Below are 15,794 nucleotides of genomic sequence, written 5' to 3' on the forward strand. Positions count from 1 at the left end.
CAAGTAACCCTAGTAACAGTAACCCTAGTTTCAAGACTCTGAATATTACACAAGGTTTGAGGAGCCATGATTTGTCCCTGATAAAATAATATCACCCCAAATTTGCTGATCTAAACTGATCGGAAACTGATCCTCTCCACACATCACATACTAACCCTATTACTGAGGAATTTGTTCTCCCTTTGAATCAATCAAGCTAGATGATTTACTGTAAATACTGAGATCAAACTATCAATTTACAGGCTATCGTCAAACATGTTGCAAGGTGTCATCTTCAGTGACATAAGCCCTAAAAACCCTATTACTGTACATGACCCTGGGTTGCTATTAATAGATACACCCCTCACCAGGACACAGCTCAACCTTAGTAACCCTAGTAACAGTAACCCTAGTAACTATATTATAGTTCTCCTAACCAATGTACTGACAATAACCTTTATGTGACCTGCATAAGTTAACACCTTCAGTTTCAAGCTGAAAACACAGGATCCGCCTGCTGACGGCTGCTAACGGTAGCAGATGTTCCGATCCCAGCAGAATCTACTTCCTGGTGTCGTGATGGCATCCTGCCAAACTGGATGGCATCATGCCAAACTGGACAATAACAACAATATCATGTTAACATTGGTACACCTGACAAGGGTACTGTTACATGTTTATCATATTCACAGCCTTATTTCTAACGGTGTTTGCTCGGTATTTTTAGTGATGAAAACTCTTCTCAGGTCATTTGCCTAATGAAGATGATTGCTATAATGATAGTTGGGAGCTTTTGCAACATTTCAGTGTTTCCGAGTGTAGATCTGAACAAATATGTGGAAAATGACAAGAATTGAGGGGTGTCTTACCTCTAGCCAATCTGTACTCTTATGGAAGTAAACTAAAATACAGCTTTCTGATTGGTTGGTTTATGGCACGTGACTAAAATACAGCTCTCAGATTGGTTTGCGTAAGTCTACATTGGCAGTGGTAAAATCCATGTAACTCAGCGTTTTCAGACAGTCTAAAATGTAATGTATGTACATATAATAATGTATAAAATGCTCCCACAATGTACTTAAACGAATATTTCCATCCTTATTTCTATGTTGAAATACAATGTATAAATGTGTTTAATGGCATTAACTGTCTACTGTTTTAGTGTCCAGTTACAGCGTTTAAAACCTTATTATACGAAATCTATTTTGTATACAAAATTCAGAACAATTTTATAAAAAGATAAAAGAATCAGCAGCTTTAAATAGTGTTTTATTTTTAGATCTGTGTTCTGTTAATCGTCAGAGGAACAGTTCATCAAGAAGTCACTTAAACTATTTAAGTGGTCATAAGTTGGTTTATGTCGCACGGCCCAAATTGGTAGGTTTAAGTTACCAGACGAAACACAGCCCTCTGATTGGTTGAATTGAGTCAGGTTAATAAAACACAGCGCTCTGATTGGTTGATTTAAACCACGTGACTAAAATACAGCTCCCTGATTGGTCACTCACCCGACAATGGTTCCCACCCCAATATCAGAGTTGTTAGTGACTGCTGCTAAAGACGTGAACAGCTCCGGTGCTGAGGAACCTGTAAGGGGGAACAGTTGTGTTTATGAAGGAGCAATGCTATATACCATTTTGTGAAGGAGTATTTGTGTAGAAACATGATCGTGTAGTTAATTAGAGTAAATTTCACTGGTTGAGGATTATAACTAAGTTTTTCTAATATAACTAAGAAAATCGCAGCTAAGTAGTCAAATAATGCCCAATTATTAATTAGCATCTAAATGATTAACACCTAATTAATTACCGCTGCCCTAATAGATTACCTGCTGCCATGAAAGTAGCCCCAGCCACATCTTCTGACAAGTCTAATCGCTGACAAATAACCACCAGCGAGGGTACGAAATAGTCGTCACAAACCACGGCTATAGCTGCGGAGGAACAGATGATTAGTTTGTAATTAACTAATTAGTTTGTAATTAACTGATTAGTTTGTAATTAACTAATTAGTTTGTAATTAACTAATTAGTTTGTAATTAACTGGTTAATTGATTGAATAACACACCACTGCTGCAGAGGAACAGAGGATTAGTTTGTAATTAACTGGTCACCATTTTACCTTCATACAGACATTGAACGCTGTAAGAAGATGACGATCAGACCTCGTTAACTGGTTAATTGATTGAATAAATGGTTAAATGAAAATCAGCTAATTTACAAGTTAATTGATGCGTTAATTGATTTGATAATTTTCTAGGAAATGATTGAGAAGGGCTCGAACAGGACCACTATAAAATTAGAAATGCCTTGTTTGAAGCGTATTTAGGCTATTGTACATGATACGGAGTGGTTTGAGAAATTATTTGGAAACGTAGCCCCCCGGCCCCCCCTCCTCTCTTAGCCCCCCGGCCCCCCTCCTCCTCCCTTAGTCTCCCCGGCCCCCCTCCTCCTCCCTTAGCCCCCCGGCCCCCCTCCTCCTCCCTTAGTCCCCCCGGCCCCCTCCCCCCTTAGTGTCTCTCAGATAACCAGCGATATCTTATTAAAACAGTTACATAACCCGCCCACAGTTGTAGTGACTTAAACAAAGCAGCTTATCTAATATTTGTTGTTGCTAATGGTAGGGGGCTGCAGCTAATAGGGGACACTAAACACTGTTACCATGGTAACACTAAACACTGCTACCATGGTCTATAAGTAGTGTAGAAGATAAGCAGAGAGCACTTATCAGGTGGAACACAGCTCACTGACTGACATACACTTATCAAATAGGTGGTAGCAGTGTTTAGTGTTACCATGGTAGCAGTGTTTAGTGTTACCATGGTAGCAGTGTTTAGTGTTACCATGGTAGCAGTGTTTAGTGTTACCATGGTAGCAGTGTTTAGTGTTACCATGGTAGCAGTGTTTAGTGTTACCATGGTAGCAGTGTTTAGTGTTACCATGGTAGCAGTGTTTAGTGTTACCATGGTAGCAGTGTTTAGTGTTACCATGGTAGCAGTGTTTAGTGTTACCATGGTAGCAGTGTTTAGTGTTACCATGGTAGCAGTGTTTAGTGTTACCATGGTAGCAGTGTTTAGTGTTACCATGGTAGCAGTGTTTAGTGTTACCATGGTAGCAGTGTTTAGTGTTACCATGGTAGCAGTGTTTAGTGTTACCATGGTAGCAGTGTTTAGTGTTACCATGGTAGCAGTGTTTAGTGTTACCATGGTAGCAGTGTTTAGTGTTACCATGGTAGCAGTGTTTAGTGTTACCATGGTAGCAGTGTTTAGTGTTACCATGGTAGCAGTGTTTAGTGTTACCATGGTAGCAGTGTTTAGTGTTACCATGGTAGCAGTGTTTAGTGTTACCATGGTAGCAGTGTTTAGTGTTACCATGGTAGCAGTGTTTAGTGTTACCATGGTAGCAGTGTTTAGTGTTACCATGGTAGCAGTGTTTAGTGTTACCATGGTAGCAGTGTTTAGTGTTACCATGGTAGCAGTGTTTAGTGTTACCATGGTAGCAGTGTTTAGTGTTACCATGGTAGCAGTGTTTAGTGTTACCATGGTAGCAGTGTTTAGTGTTACCATGGTAGCAGTGTTTAGTGTTACCATGGTAGCAGTGTTTAGTGTTACCATGGTAGCAGTGTTTAGTGTTACCATGGTAGCAGTGTTTAGTGTTACCATGGTAGCAGTGTTTAGTGTTACCATGGTAGCAGTGTTTAGTGTTACCATGGTAGCAGTGTTTAGTGTTACCATGGTAGCAGTGTTTAGTGTTACCATGGTAGCAGTGTTTAGTGTTACCATGGTAGCAGTGTTTAGTGTTACCATGGTAGCAGTGTTTAGTGTTACCATGGTAGCAGTGTTTAGTGTTACCATGGTAGCAGTGTTTAGTGTTACCATGGTAGCAGTGTTTAGTGTTACCATGGTAGCAGTGTTTAGTGTTACCATGGTAGCAGTGTTTAGTGTTACCATGGTAACAGTGTTTAGTGTTACCATTGACAGATCCCTCCATTGAATGTTCTCTAAGTGCTTTATGCTCATAAGCACTGATAAATATTACGATATAAGTAGTATTGATAAGTAAGGAAAGATCTCGATATTGTAACACAGCCTGACTTGCACACCAATGCAAGGAGTATTGGTTTTACTAGTGGCTAGAGGCTGTTCAGAGACAATAGGGTTTAGAACAGCCTCTAGCCAGAGAGAGAGAGAGAGAGGTAGACACTGTGTGTGAGCTGAGTACTTTAATCAACTACCTACCTTGGGTAGCACTAGTAAATTAGCTACTGTTTAACTATCTGGTTCTAGAACCAGTACCAGTACCAGTACCAACATTGAATTACATTAAAATCCTGTAGAATGTTAGAGGGTAGAAGTTCGGATCGGAGGTGGAGATTGTAATGAAGCTATCAAGTTACAAGGGGGGTAGTGGGAGGGGGGGGGGCGAGGAGGGTAGATTGGAGAAGTTCGGATCGGAGGTGGAGATTGTAATGAAGCTATCAAGTTACAAGGGGGGTAGTGGGAGGGGGGGGGGGGGGCGAGGAGGGTAGATTGGAGAAGTTCGGATCGGAGGTGGAGATTGTAATGAAGCTATCAAGTTACAAGGGGGGTAGTGGGAGGGGGGGGGGGGGCGAGGAGGGTAGATTGGAGAAGTTCGGATCGGAGGTGGAGATTGTAATGAAGCTATCAAGTTACAAGGGGGGTAGTGGGAGGGGGGGGGGGCGAGGAGGGTAGATTGGAGAAGTTCGGATCGGAGGTGGAGATTGTAATGAAGCTATCAAGTTACAAGGGGGGTAGTGGGAGGGGGGGGGGGGCGAGGAGGGTAGATTGGAGAAGTTCGGATCGGAGGTGGAGATTGTAATGAAGCTATCAAGTTACAAGGGGGGTAGTGGGAGGGGGGGGGGGGCGAGGAGGGTAGATTGGAGAAGTTCGGATCGGAGGTGGAGATTGTAATGAAGCTATCAAGTTACAAGGGGGGTAGTGGGAGGGGGGGGGGGCGAGGAGGGTAGATTGGAGAAGTTCGGATCGGAGGTGGAGATTGTAATGAAGCTATCAAGTTACAAGGGGGGTAGTGGGAGGGGGGGGGGGCGAGGAGGGTAGATTGGAGAAGTTCGGATCGGAGGTGGAGATTGTAATGAAGCTATCAAGTTACAAGGGGGGTAGTGGGAGGGGGGGGGGGCGAGGAGGGTAGATTGGAGAAGTTCGGATCGGAGGTGGAGATTGTAATGAAGCTATCAAGTTACAAGGGGGGTAGTGGGAGGGGGGGGGGCGAGGAGGGTAGATTGGAGAAGTTCGGATCGGAGGTGGAGATTGTAATGAAGCTATCAAGTTACAAGGGGGGTAGTGGGAGGGGGGGGGGGGCGAGGAGGGTAGATTGGAGAAGTTCGGATCGGAGGTGGAGATTGTAATGAAGCTATCAAGTTACAAGGGGGGTAGTGGGAGGGGGGGGGGCGAGGAGGGTAGATTGGAGAAGTTCGGATCGGAGGTGGAGATTGTAATGAAGCTATCAAGTTACAAGGGGGGTAGTGGGAGGGGGGGGGGGCGAGGAGGGTAGATTGGAGAAGTTCGGATCGGAGGTGGAGATTGTAATGAAGCTATCAAGTTACAAGGGGGGTAGTGGGAGGGGGGGAGGCGAGGAGGGTAGATTGGAGAAGTTCGGATCGGAGGTGGAGATTGTAATGAAGCTATCAAGTTACAAGGGGGGTAGTGGGAGGGGGGGGGGGGCGAGGAGGGTAGATTGGAGAAGTTCGGATCGGAGGTGGAGATTGTAATGAAGCTATCAAGTTACAAGGGGGGTAGTGGGAGGGGGGGGGGGCGAGGAGGGTAGATTGGAGAAGTTCGGATCGGAGGTGGAGATTGTAATGAAGCTATCAAGTTACAAGGGGGGTAGTGGGAGGGGGGGGGGGCGAGGAGGGTAGATTGGAGAAGTTCGGATCGGAGGTGGAGATTGTAATGAAGCTATCAAGTTACAAGGGGGGTAGTGGGAGGGGGGGGAGGCGAGGAGGGTAGATTGGAGAAGTTCGGATCGGAGGTGGAGATTGTAATGAAGCTATCTAGTTACAAGGGGGGTAGTGGGAGGGGGGGGGGGCGAGGAGGGTAGATTGGAGAAGTTCGGATCGGAGGTGGAGATTGTAATGAAGCTATCAAGTTACAAGGGGGGTAGTGGGAGGGGGGGGGGGGAGGCGAGGAGGGTAGATTGGAGAAGTTCGGATCGGAGGTGGAGATTGTAATGAAGCTATCAAGTTACAAGGGGGGTAGTGGGAGGGGGGGGGGGGCGAGGAGGGTAGATTGGAGAAGTTCGGATCGGAGGTGGAGATTGTAATGAAGCTATCAAGTTACAAGGGGGGTAGTGGGAGGGGGGGGGGGCGAGGAGGGTAGATTGGAGAAGTTCGGATCGGAGGTGGAGATTGTAATGAAGCTATCAAGTTACAAGGGGGGTAGTGGGAGGGGGGGGGGGGCGAGGAGGGTAGATTGGAGAAGTTCGGATCGGAGGTGGAGATTGTAATGAAGCTATCAAGTTACAAGGGGGGTAGTGGGAGGGGGGGGGGGCGAGGAGGGTAGATTGGAGAAGTTCGGATCAGAGGTGGAGATTGTAATGAAGCTATCAAGTTACAAGGGGGGTAGTGGGAGGGGGGGGGGGCGAGGAGGGTAGATTGGAGAAGTTCGGATCGGAGGTGGAGATTGTAATGAAGCTATCAAGTTACAAGGGGGGTAGTGGGAGGGGGGGGAGGCGAGGAGGGTAGATTGGAGAAGTTCGGATCGGAGGTGGAGATTGTAATGAAGCTATCAAGTTACAAGGGGTTTGATAGGCTACCGATGGGGATGGGAGCCGCATTTTCTCTTAAATATCTCTTAAATATCTGGATATTAGTATGGTATATATATATATATATATTCTCTTTGTAAAAACTTAAACATCTCTTTAGATAACACTGTGTTTTCTTTACGAAATATTAGATATATCGTCAGATAAGTATCTTGATAAGTTGAACTAAAAAAGGAGATTACATCATACCCTCCCACCAGCACCCAAACCTAACAAATAATCTCACCTCAACATCATTGTTACACAACATATTACATTTTACAATTACACGTGTAGATTAGTGCAGACCTCAACATTCAGTTAAAAAGAATATATGTGATATTTCCAACAGTAATATGAAGCAGTTACATCTCAATATTCGGTTAAAAAGAGAATATAGATAAGAAATAAATATTACTTTCAACACTACTATATAATAACAAATAATTCGAGGTTCTCATGATGTAGTTTTACGAAGATTTCAAGCCTTACGTTGTGTGTTTCCCTTCGTGTCCAAAAGCATTATAGAATATAGATAATATCTCAAACTCCAAAGCTTACATTTCACAAACACATCTACATTCTACATGTTAGCAGCAGTAATGGGGGAGTGTTGTGTACACTGCTATTCATCTCGCTACTTAACTTCACGATACATGAAATCAATGAATGAAATCAATGAATGAATGAAATACGTGCATGACATGGCTCGTTGACGTTACAATCAACGACGCACGCCGTGGCTGTTTAAAGTTTAGTATTGAAGCTCTCTCTCTCTCTCTCTCTCTCTCTATCTCTCTCTCTCTCTCTTTCTGTATTGAAGCACTGGTGTTATGTTTTTGTCATGGAACTGGAGCCTGCTTGTTCCAGAAGAAGTGGTCCCAGTAAGTTAGTAAACTGGGAATTATCAGCAAGATCAAAGTTGTTTTTTGGGTGTCCTGAGTCGATTACATTTTACAGCAAAACCCCGAATAACCGGAGCCATTTCCTTCCCCCCAAATAAGGGTGTCAACCGTTGGTGGGGCCGGGGGGGGGGAGGGGGGCCTGTTATAGTACTGGTAGTTTTCCGTCCGGACGTCCGGTTGTTACGGTAAGATTAAACGAGGGAGGGAGAATGATGCCTGCTCTTCCTTTATATATACTGGTGGCTCTTCCTTTACAACAACAAGATACAAGGCTAGGTCACTCCCGGTGTTAGGATGGACTGAGGTACTTATCTCCTATTCAGTTATCCTAAGCTACTCTGTGCCGAGGCACTTTACTAGTATAAGTTAGCTGTAGGGAGCTCTTCCTTTATCGATTGTAAAATAAAGGGTGGCTTGTCAGTGAAGATACGCAAAACAAGACTTCGCAAAGTTATTATTATATTGTATAATATATATACTGGTGTGCTATTGTAAAACCTCAATCTATGAGAAGTTTGTTATCTAAACGGATGTAAATGTAAGCTACACATCACCTTTACACTCAAATGTGTAATCTGGCGGATTCGTGTAGTGTTATTGAGTCTCATGATTTGATGTTTCTTTCATTCAAATTTCTGATTGATCCTGAATAGACTCGGTGAAGACAGATTCTAATGGAAATAAATAGCTGAATAACGTATCGACATTTCTACGTCAAACTCATATTCATATTCATTGTTATACAGTAGTGTTGAATATGTACTAAGGTACTACACTACACGTGATACAACAAATCACCTGGTCATCACGATACCATCAACCATCAGGTAACCAGGTAATCAGGTAACCAGGTAACCAGGTAATCAGGTAACCAGGGTAACCAGGTAACCAGGTAACCAGGGTAACCAGGTAACCAGGTAACCAAGTAACCTAGTAACCAGATATTCACATTCCTCGATAGTTGGGCTCATGAAATGAGCCCTACCAGAAATTATTTTAACACTACTATATAAATAAATTAATTTAGTGTTGTTCGGGCGACTCAAGATAGAGCTTTACGCTTTATCCCGAACCATTTATATAGATGAAGCTTTCCATAAAATTTTGGGTGGATATGCTCCGAAAATGATATTTCCTTGGGTTTGAGCAGGGGTTAAAGATAACCGCTAGAAAATAATTAATATGGATGTATAAATCTTGTGGTAGTGTGTGGATAAGATTTTAAATGATAGCTTTTACCAAAAATAAATATTTTCAATGTTCGGTAGGGTGGCAAATGGGTAGCTTCATTTTCGAAATAAGTTTTTCATTAAATTGAATTTTTTAATAATTTACAGTTTTTGTTTCAAACCAGAAGTTAGCTTATCAGTATTCGACTTGAATCCATACCCGCGCTGCAATCCTTAAATTAATCATCAATTAAACCACAATTACCACTCAATTAAACCACAATTACTTCTCAATTAACACAATCAACTCACCAATAAAGAGGATGACAATGGCAATGATGTAGACGATTGCCATGACAACGTAATAATAACCTCCCATCCCATACTCCCAGCTGCAATCGGTCAGACTACTGCTGTTTCCGTCTGTCATCTTACCTGGGCAGATTGGGAAAATTATTTAATTATCTCAACATTTAGTATGAGAAATTCGTTAAAATTATTTGATTATGATGATCATGACGATGTTACACTCTGCATTTATTGGAATCCGGGTAAGCTTTAATCAAACATTTTATATATCGAATATTTAAGACATTTACAATTGAATTTGAAGATGCCCGTTTTCATCATTTCTCTAACAAAACATCTTCAGAATACACAGCATATTGTTCATATTCTACAACTCGTAAAGCTATAACATATAATAAATGATAACGTATAAATCCTTGCTGACCGCAACTTGTATTTTGATAAAGCAAATTTTAGAATGTCAACCACAGAGCAATCAAAATTTTCTGTGCGACGTTATGAATTTTATTTATTCACTATTCAGCGCTGCAGGTTGCACAACGAATCATGCTTATTCAGGATCTAAGTTCCAACAAAAATATGCAACTTAAACCTCGATACGACACTTGAAGTTGAACAAAAAAATAAATCACAAGAAATATGAATAACAACTATTATATTGGGTGTTATAAAGATATTTCTATCCAGATAATGTGACGTACCCCCCCCCCCCCCCCCCCCCCCCCATACTGTTTTTGAGTTAAATAACCGTCAAATTTGACAAATTAGTTTATAGATTTGACGCAGATTAAAACGGGACCTGGTACCGGAAGATGTTTTATCGGGATTACATAATCTCATTTCAACGGTTAACTGACAACTGTGATATCGCAGGGCCGGGGGGGGGGTTTGATCGATAAAACCATCGCTTTTTGCTGCAAATACTTGCTAGATATGATAAAACCATCGCTATTTGCTGCAAATACTTGCTAGATATGATAAAACCATCGCTATTTGCTGTTTGTTGGTCCTAGTTTGTTGGTCAACTGCTATCTCGAAATCAAGTTTCACAAAAAATCAGGGTGAACCCCCCCCCCCCCCCCCCCCCCCTTAATGGGTCGGATATAATATCTGGATCATTCTCATAACTTGTGCATTATAATATAAGTTGTTAGTAAAACCTAAGCTATAACATAACGGAAGAAAATTATTAAGTGAGTATTTAGATTTTACGTAAGTAAATATCATGGATTATATTACAATAAAACCACGATATCGATGATTTAAGATTTCAAAATGATCGAGAATGTTTCATGGAATAGAGTAACCTCAAGTATGATAGTAGTTGGATGCAACGCTTTCGGGTTTCGGGATATCGGAAATTCAAAAGTCAAAAGAGCAAAAATTTATGGTTTATTTATTCAATTTAATATTACATTAATATGTTAAAATAACACGCATGACAATGTTATTCCAAATCTATGAACATTGAAACTAGTTGATCTAAATCGGGAGAAAGTTTGGTGCCTCATAAATTGGTTTTATTGTAACGATAAAGGATTCATCATTCATTTTAACAATTCAAAAATATTTATAAGAACGCAAGTCAACCCCTCGTCCCCCTCCCTCAGTCCCCCTCTAACCCCTCCTCGCCCCCTCCCACAGCCCCTCCTCGCCCCTCGCCCCCTTCACAGCCCCTCACTATACCACCAGAAACAAGAAAGCAGTCGACTAGTCTCAAAAGTTCGCGAATCATTAGATATAATACATAATTTAATGTAATATCCATCATACTGCTGAATGCTCTCCGCCGATAACTCCCGATCTAATATCACAAGCACAAGTATTGCTCTCCTTGCCGGGAAGCTGGTATAAATAGAACTGGCAAGTTTTCAACCGTCTCCATGTAAAGAAGGGCGCTGCTGGATTTTGTAATTCATCAACTTTTTTGCCTAGCCTAATGGGTCAAGGCTGGACCCAAAAGTAAGTCCAGGATACGAGAATAGATTACAACTTCGCAAGCTTGAAGCTCACGGAATATATTATTGAGATGGTATATTATTATCATATGATGCGGTTTTCAAGATTAATTATTTAACAATATTTAAAAAAGAAGTGTGACTAACCTTATTTAAACTGTACTTCTTCTGCAGGGCGGGTTTTAATGAGCAGGACACTAACTTCACATGCTTCAGAAAATTAATTATTAGTAACAGTGAATAATTAGTAACAGTGAATAATTAGTAACAGTGAATAATTAGTTACAGTGAATAATTAGTTACAGTGAATAATAAGTTACAGTGAATAATTAGTAACAGTGAATAATTATTAACAGTGGATAATTAGTAACAGTGAATAATTAGTAACAGTGAATAATTAGTTACAGTGAATAATTAGTAACAGTGGATAATTAGTAACAGTGAATAATTAGTAACAGTGAATAATTAGTTACAGTGAATAATTAGTAACAGTGAATAATTAGTAACAGTGAATAATTAGTAACAGTGAATAATTAGTAACAGTGAATAATTAGTTACAGTGAATAATTAGTTACAGTGAATAATTAGTATCAGTGAATAATTAGTAACAGTGAATAATTAGTTACAGTGAATAATTAGTAACAGTGAATAATTAGTTACAGAGTGTGACAAATAATACATAATTCAAATATATACAAATAAATAGCTCGAATATATATGCAATAACGGTAAATCGACCATGATAATGGTCGTTACCTAACGCAACACATTATATCTAATATCTATTTATATAATAATATTATATAAATAATATCTCTATTATTTATATTTATAATATAACCTCAAGATGATACACAACACGATAATACCAATCATAATATTAGCTTGTAACATGTGGTTGTAATATTATGGTTACAACTAATAATACTTTAACATATAATAATAATACTAATTTACATAATAATATTACTTTACATAATAATATTAATTTACATAATAATATTACTTTAGGTTTAACAAGCTTATCTTAACAGGTTACATAAGAACCTTGGCTGGTACGTACCAGTTTTATAAGGTTACATTTTAAATAAAATTGTTTATTTTTGGACATACTAAACAAAAAACCGACTTTAACAACAGCAATTAATCATAAAACACTGCTCATACACAACTAACACACAAAAACTTTATTAATCAAACACTGCCCACAGTTTTGTGACGTCACACAACGCCACGTGACGTCACACAACGCTACGTGACGTCACACAACGCCACGTGACGTCACACAACACCACGTGATTTCACAGCGCAGCTTACATCAAAGTCTAATTTGGAGCCTGAAATTATTTTCTTACTTACCAAGTTAATTTAACCCTAAATTTTAAGTAAAAATCAAAGGACCTATCAGCAATCAGCATTGCTAATCAGCAAGCAAAATCTCAGATTTATATTATAAATGGTTGAATCTAAAATGTACAAATTTTAACCTCTTTATTGGACATATTACCTGAAAATAGGCCGACTATTATATACGGTACCGCAACAATTGACCCCCCGACAATTGACCCCCGACAATTGACCCCCGACAATTGACACCCCGACAATTCACAATTGTCGCCGACCCCTATTATCCCCTGTTATATACTAGCAGCAAACATGCTACATCAAAGACAAGCTCCGACCTGAAATACAGTATGTTTTTAACTTGGTGGTGCCTAGGACTACTTTAATTAATAACCAAACCTCTTTGTGTACACAAGCTTAATAATGTTTTGGTATAATATTTTACTCGGCAAAGCTTTACAATTAATAATCTGTACTAAGCTGTGGTACAGAGCGTTGTTTCAAGACATTTTTACAACTTTGTTTGCCGCTCAAAAGTCAAAATCTAACAAATAAGACAAACTCTTAAGTTTCTAGAGACTGGTGGATTAGTGTAGTGTTACAGAGTCTCTAGAGTCTTTCTAGAGACTTTCAGAGCTGTTAAACTCGAACTGATAGCACTGCTCAAAATACCCCGGAGCTAAAAATAGTTTGGAGAAGGAGCACATGCGGAGGTACAATCCCACACAGAAAGAGATGCCACACAGAAAGAGATGCCACACACCAGCAGGTCAAGCTCACTCATCCGGGAGCTTTAACAATGAGCTGCTTGCACTGACACATACAGTGCTTTGTGGAAGAAGCCGTGATCTAGGGGAATCATGCTCACGTCTCACTTACACTGCTGGTCACGTGGGCTGGGTCATGTGATCTGGTTAAAGTAGCACGTGGGCGGAGTTCTACCGTCCATGGGTCGTAATCTCGCATATATTCACATTAAATAGACCCTGGAGACGAGGGCGACCCCCAAAAAGGCAGGGTTCTCCAAAATAGCCGTGCATCCCACTCCCCAGAGCACTGACACATTACCACGTGGGCAGTAAACACTGGTCACGTGACCAGAAGACATTGTGCACGTGGGCTACAAGGCTGGTCACGTGATCAAATACTCATTAGATTGATTGATATAGCCTGCCCAGACACTTCTGTCTTCAGAGCATGAGCTACGAGTTGTGTGTGTGTGTGTGTGTGTGTGTGTGTGTGTGTGTGTGTGTGTGTGTGTGTGTGTGTGTGTGTGTGTGTGTGTGTGTGTGTGTGTGTGTGTGTGTGTGTGTGTGTGTGTGTGTGTGTGTGTGTGTGTGTGTGTGTGTGTGTGTGTGTGTGTGTGTGTGTGTGTGTGTGTGTGTTCACTACCGTGCCACATACTAAAAAGGGTTTCAAGCGGGCAAAATGGTACCAAGCAGGTCGAGGGCTAAAGGGTATTAAATACAAAAATAGGTATCAAAGGAGGGAGAGGGTATCAAACGGCAACAAATGATATCAAATTGCTACAAAAGGTATTAAATCGCTACAAAAGGTATCAAATTGCTACCAAAGGTATCAAATTGCTAGCAAAGGTATCAAATTGCTACCAAAGGTATCAAATTGCTACAAAAGGTATTAAATTGCTACAAAAGGTATTAAATTGCTACAAAAGGTATTAAATTGCTACAAAAGGTATCAAATTGCTACAAAAGGTATCAAATTGCTACAAAAGGTATCAAATTGCTACAAAAGGTATCAAATTGCTACAAAAGGTATCAAATTGCTACAAAAGGTATCAAATTGCTACAAAAGGTATCAAATTGCTACAAAAGGTATCAAATTGCTACCAAATGTATCAAATTGCTACAAAAGGTATCAAATTGCTACAAAAGGTATTAAATTGCTACAAAAGGTATTAAATTGCTACAAATGGTATAAAATTGCTACAAAAGGTATTAAATTGCTATAAAAGGTATCAAATTGCTACAAAAGGTATAAAATTACTACAAAAGGTATTAAATTGCTACAAATGATATTACATTGTTACAAAAGGTATTAAATAAACGGAATCCAGTTAGTCTCCCTTCTAACTGCTTGTAGTTTTAATTCCCACTACCCACTCTTGTAATTTTAATAAGGTGATAATGAATTAGTCCCACTCTTGATCAGCGTGTGACAGTATCCAAACGCTAAAACTGGCGTGTCTAGACTTTGTACGCATAATATGATGGAACATATCCTCTTATCTGCAACTTAGGGAGTGTTATCTTATAATTAATATTATCAAATTATAAAACAATTTTACAGATCTATGTCACGTGATCCGGGGTGATCTAGTGAAATGTCTTTCTTGGAAATGTCCTGAACTACTACTACTTTAATGCCCTGAAGATTTGTTCTATAAACGTCGTGCCAACACGTAACAAAGCAGACAGAATTAACAAGGTTACACAACAGCAGGTTATGGTAAGTGTTTGCAGCTGAGATTAATAAACACCATAGTCCAGAGCTTGTGCAGAGTTCTTGTTAACTAGAGCCACAAGGTAAATAAACCCCTGCTTCTCCACAAACAAGATGTGAGAATATAACATCTTGTAAACTAGAGCCACAAGGTAAATAAACCCCTGCTTCCCCACAAACAAGATGTGAGTGACGTCACACAACACTACATGACGTCACACAGAGTTCTTGTTAACTAGAGCCACAAGGTAAATAAACCCCTGCTTCTCCACAAACAAGATGTGAGTGACATCACACAACACCACATGACGTCACACAGAGCTCTTGTTAACTAGAGCCACAAGGTAAATAAACCCCTGCTTCCCCACAAACAAGATGTGAGTGACGTCACACAACACCACGTGACGTCACACAACGCCACGTGACGTCACACAACACCACCTGACGTCACACAACACCACATGACGTCACACAGAGTTCTTGTTAACTAGAGCCACAAGGTAAATAAACCCCTGCTTCTCCACAAACTATAATATAATATCTGTTTTGGCATGATAACCGTGTACACACTACACACCAAACCACTGTACTTGCGGTTATATATCGGCCAAATAGGTTCTTGATATTATTATTATGCGGTTATATATCGGCTAAATAGGTTCTTGACATTATTAAGTTATTATTACCCTGCCAGGGCTAATGGCCTATGCGTCTTATAATGTACCGTCAACATGAGCCCCCAGAGTACCGTCAACATGAGCCCCCAGAGTACCGTCAACATGAGCCCCCAGAGTACCGTCAACATGAGCCCCCAGAGTACCGTCAACGTGAGCCCCCAGGATACCGTCAACATGAGCCCCAAGAGTACCGTCAACATGAGCCCCC

At 40.6% G+C, this 15,794-nt stretch overlaps 1 protein-coding gene across 2 annotated transcripts in view; it reads right to left on the bottom strand.

The window, feature by feature from the left end:
* Positions 1-11,327, bottom strand: part of LOC134824901 (sodium/potassium/calcium exchanger 1-like) — a 113,428-nt gene extending 102,101 nt beyond the window's left edge. For both annotated transcript variants that reach the window (XM_063836908.1, XM_063836907.1), the window contains exons 1-4: positions 11,250-11,327; positions 9,148-9,270; positions 1,808-1,912; positions 1,488-1,566 (exon numbers count right to left, since the gene is read on the bottom strand). In XM_063836908.1, coding sequence (XP_063692978.1) covers positions 1,488-1,566; positions 1,808-1,912; positions 9,148-9,265 — 302 coding nt within the window. In that variant the 5' untranslated portion in view covers positions 9,266-9,270; positions 11,250-11,327. The remainder of the gene's footprint in view (positions 1-1,487; positions 1,567-1,807; positions 1,913-9,147; positions 9,271-11,249) is intronic.
* Positions 11,328-15,794: the final 4,467 nt, after the last annotated feature.

The sequence above is a fragment of the Bolinopsis microptera genome, chromosome 13 (genome assembly GCF_026151205.1).
Source record: "Bolinopsis microptera isolate Bmic1 chromosome 13, MBARI_Bmic_1.0, whole genome shotgun sequence".
Taxonomy (NCBI): Eukaryota; Metazoa; Ctenophora; class Tentaculata; order Lobata; family Bolinopsidae; genus Bolinopsis; species Bolinopsis microptera.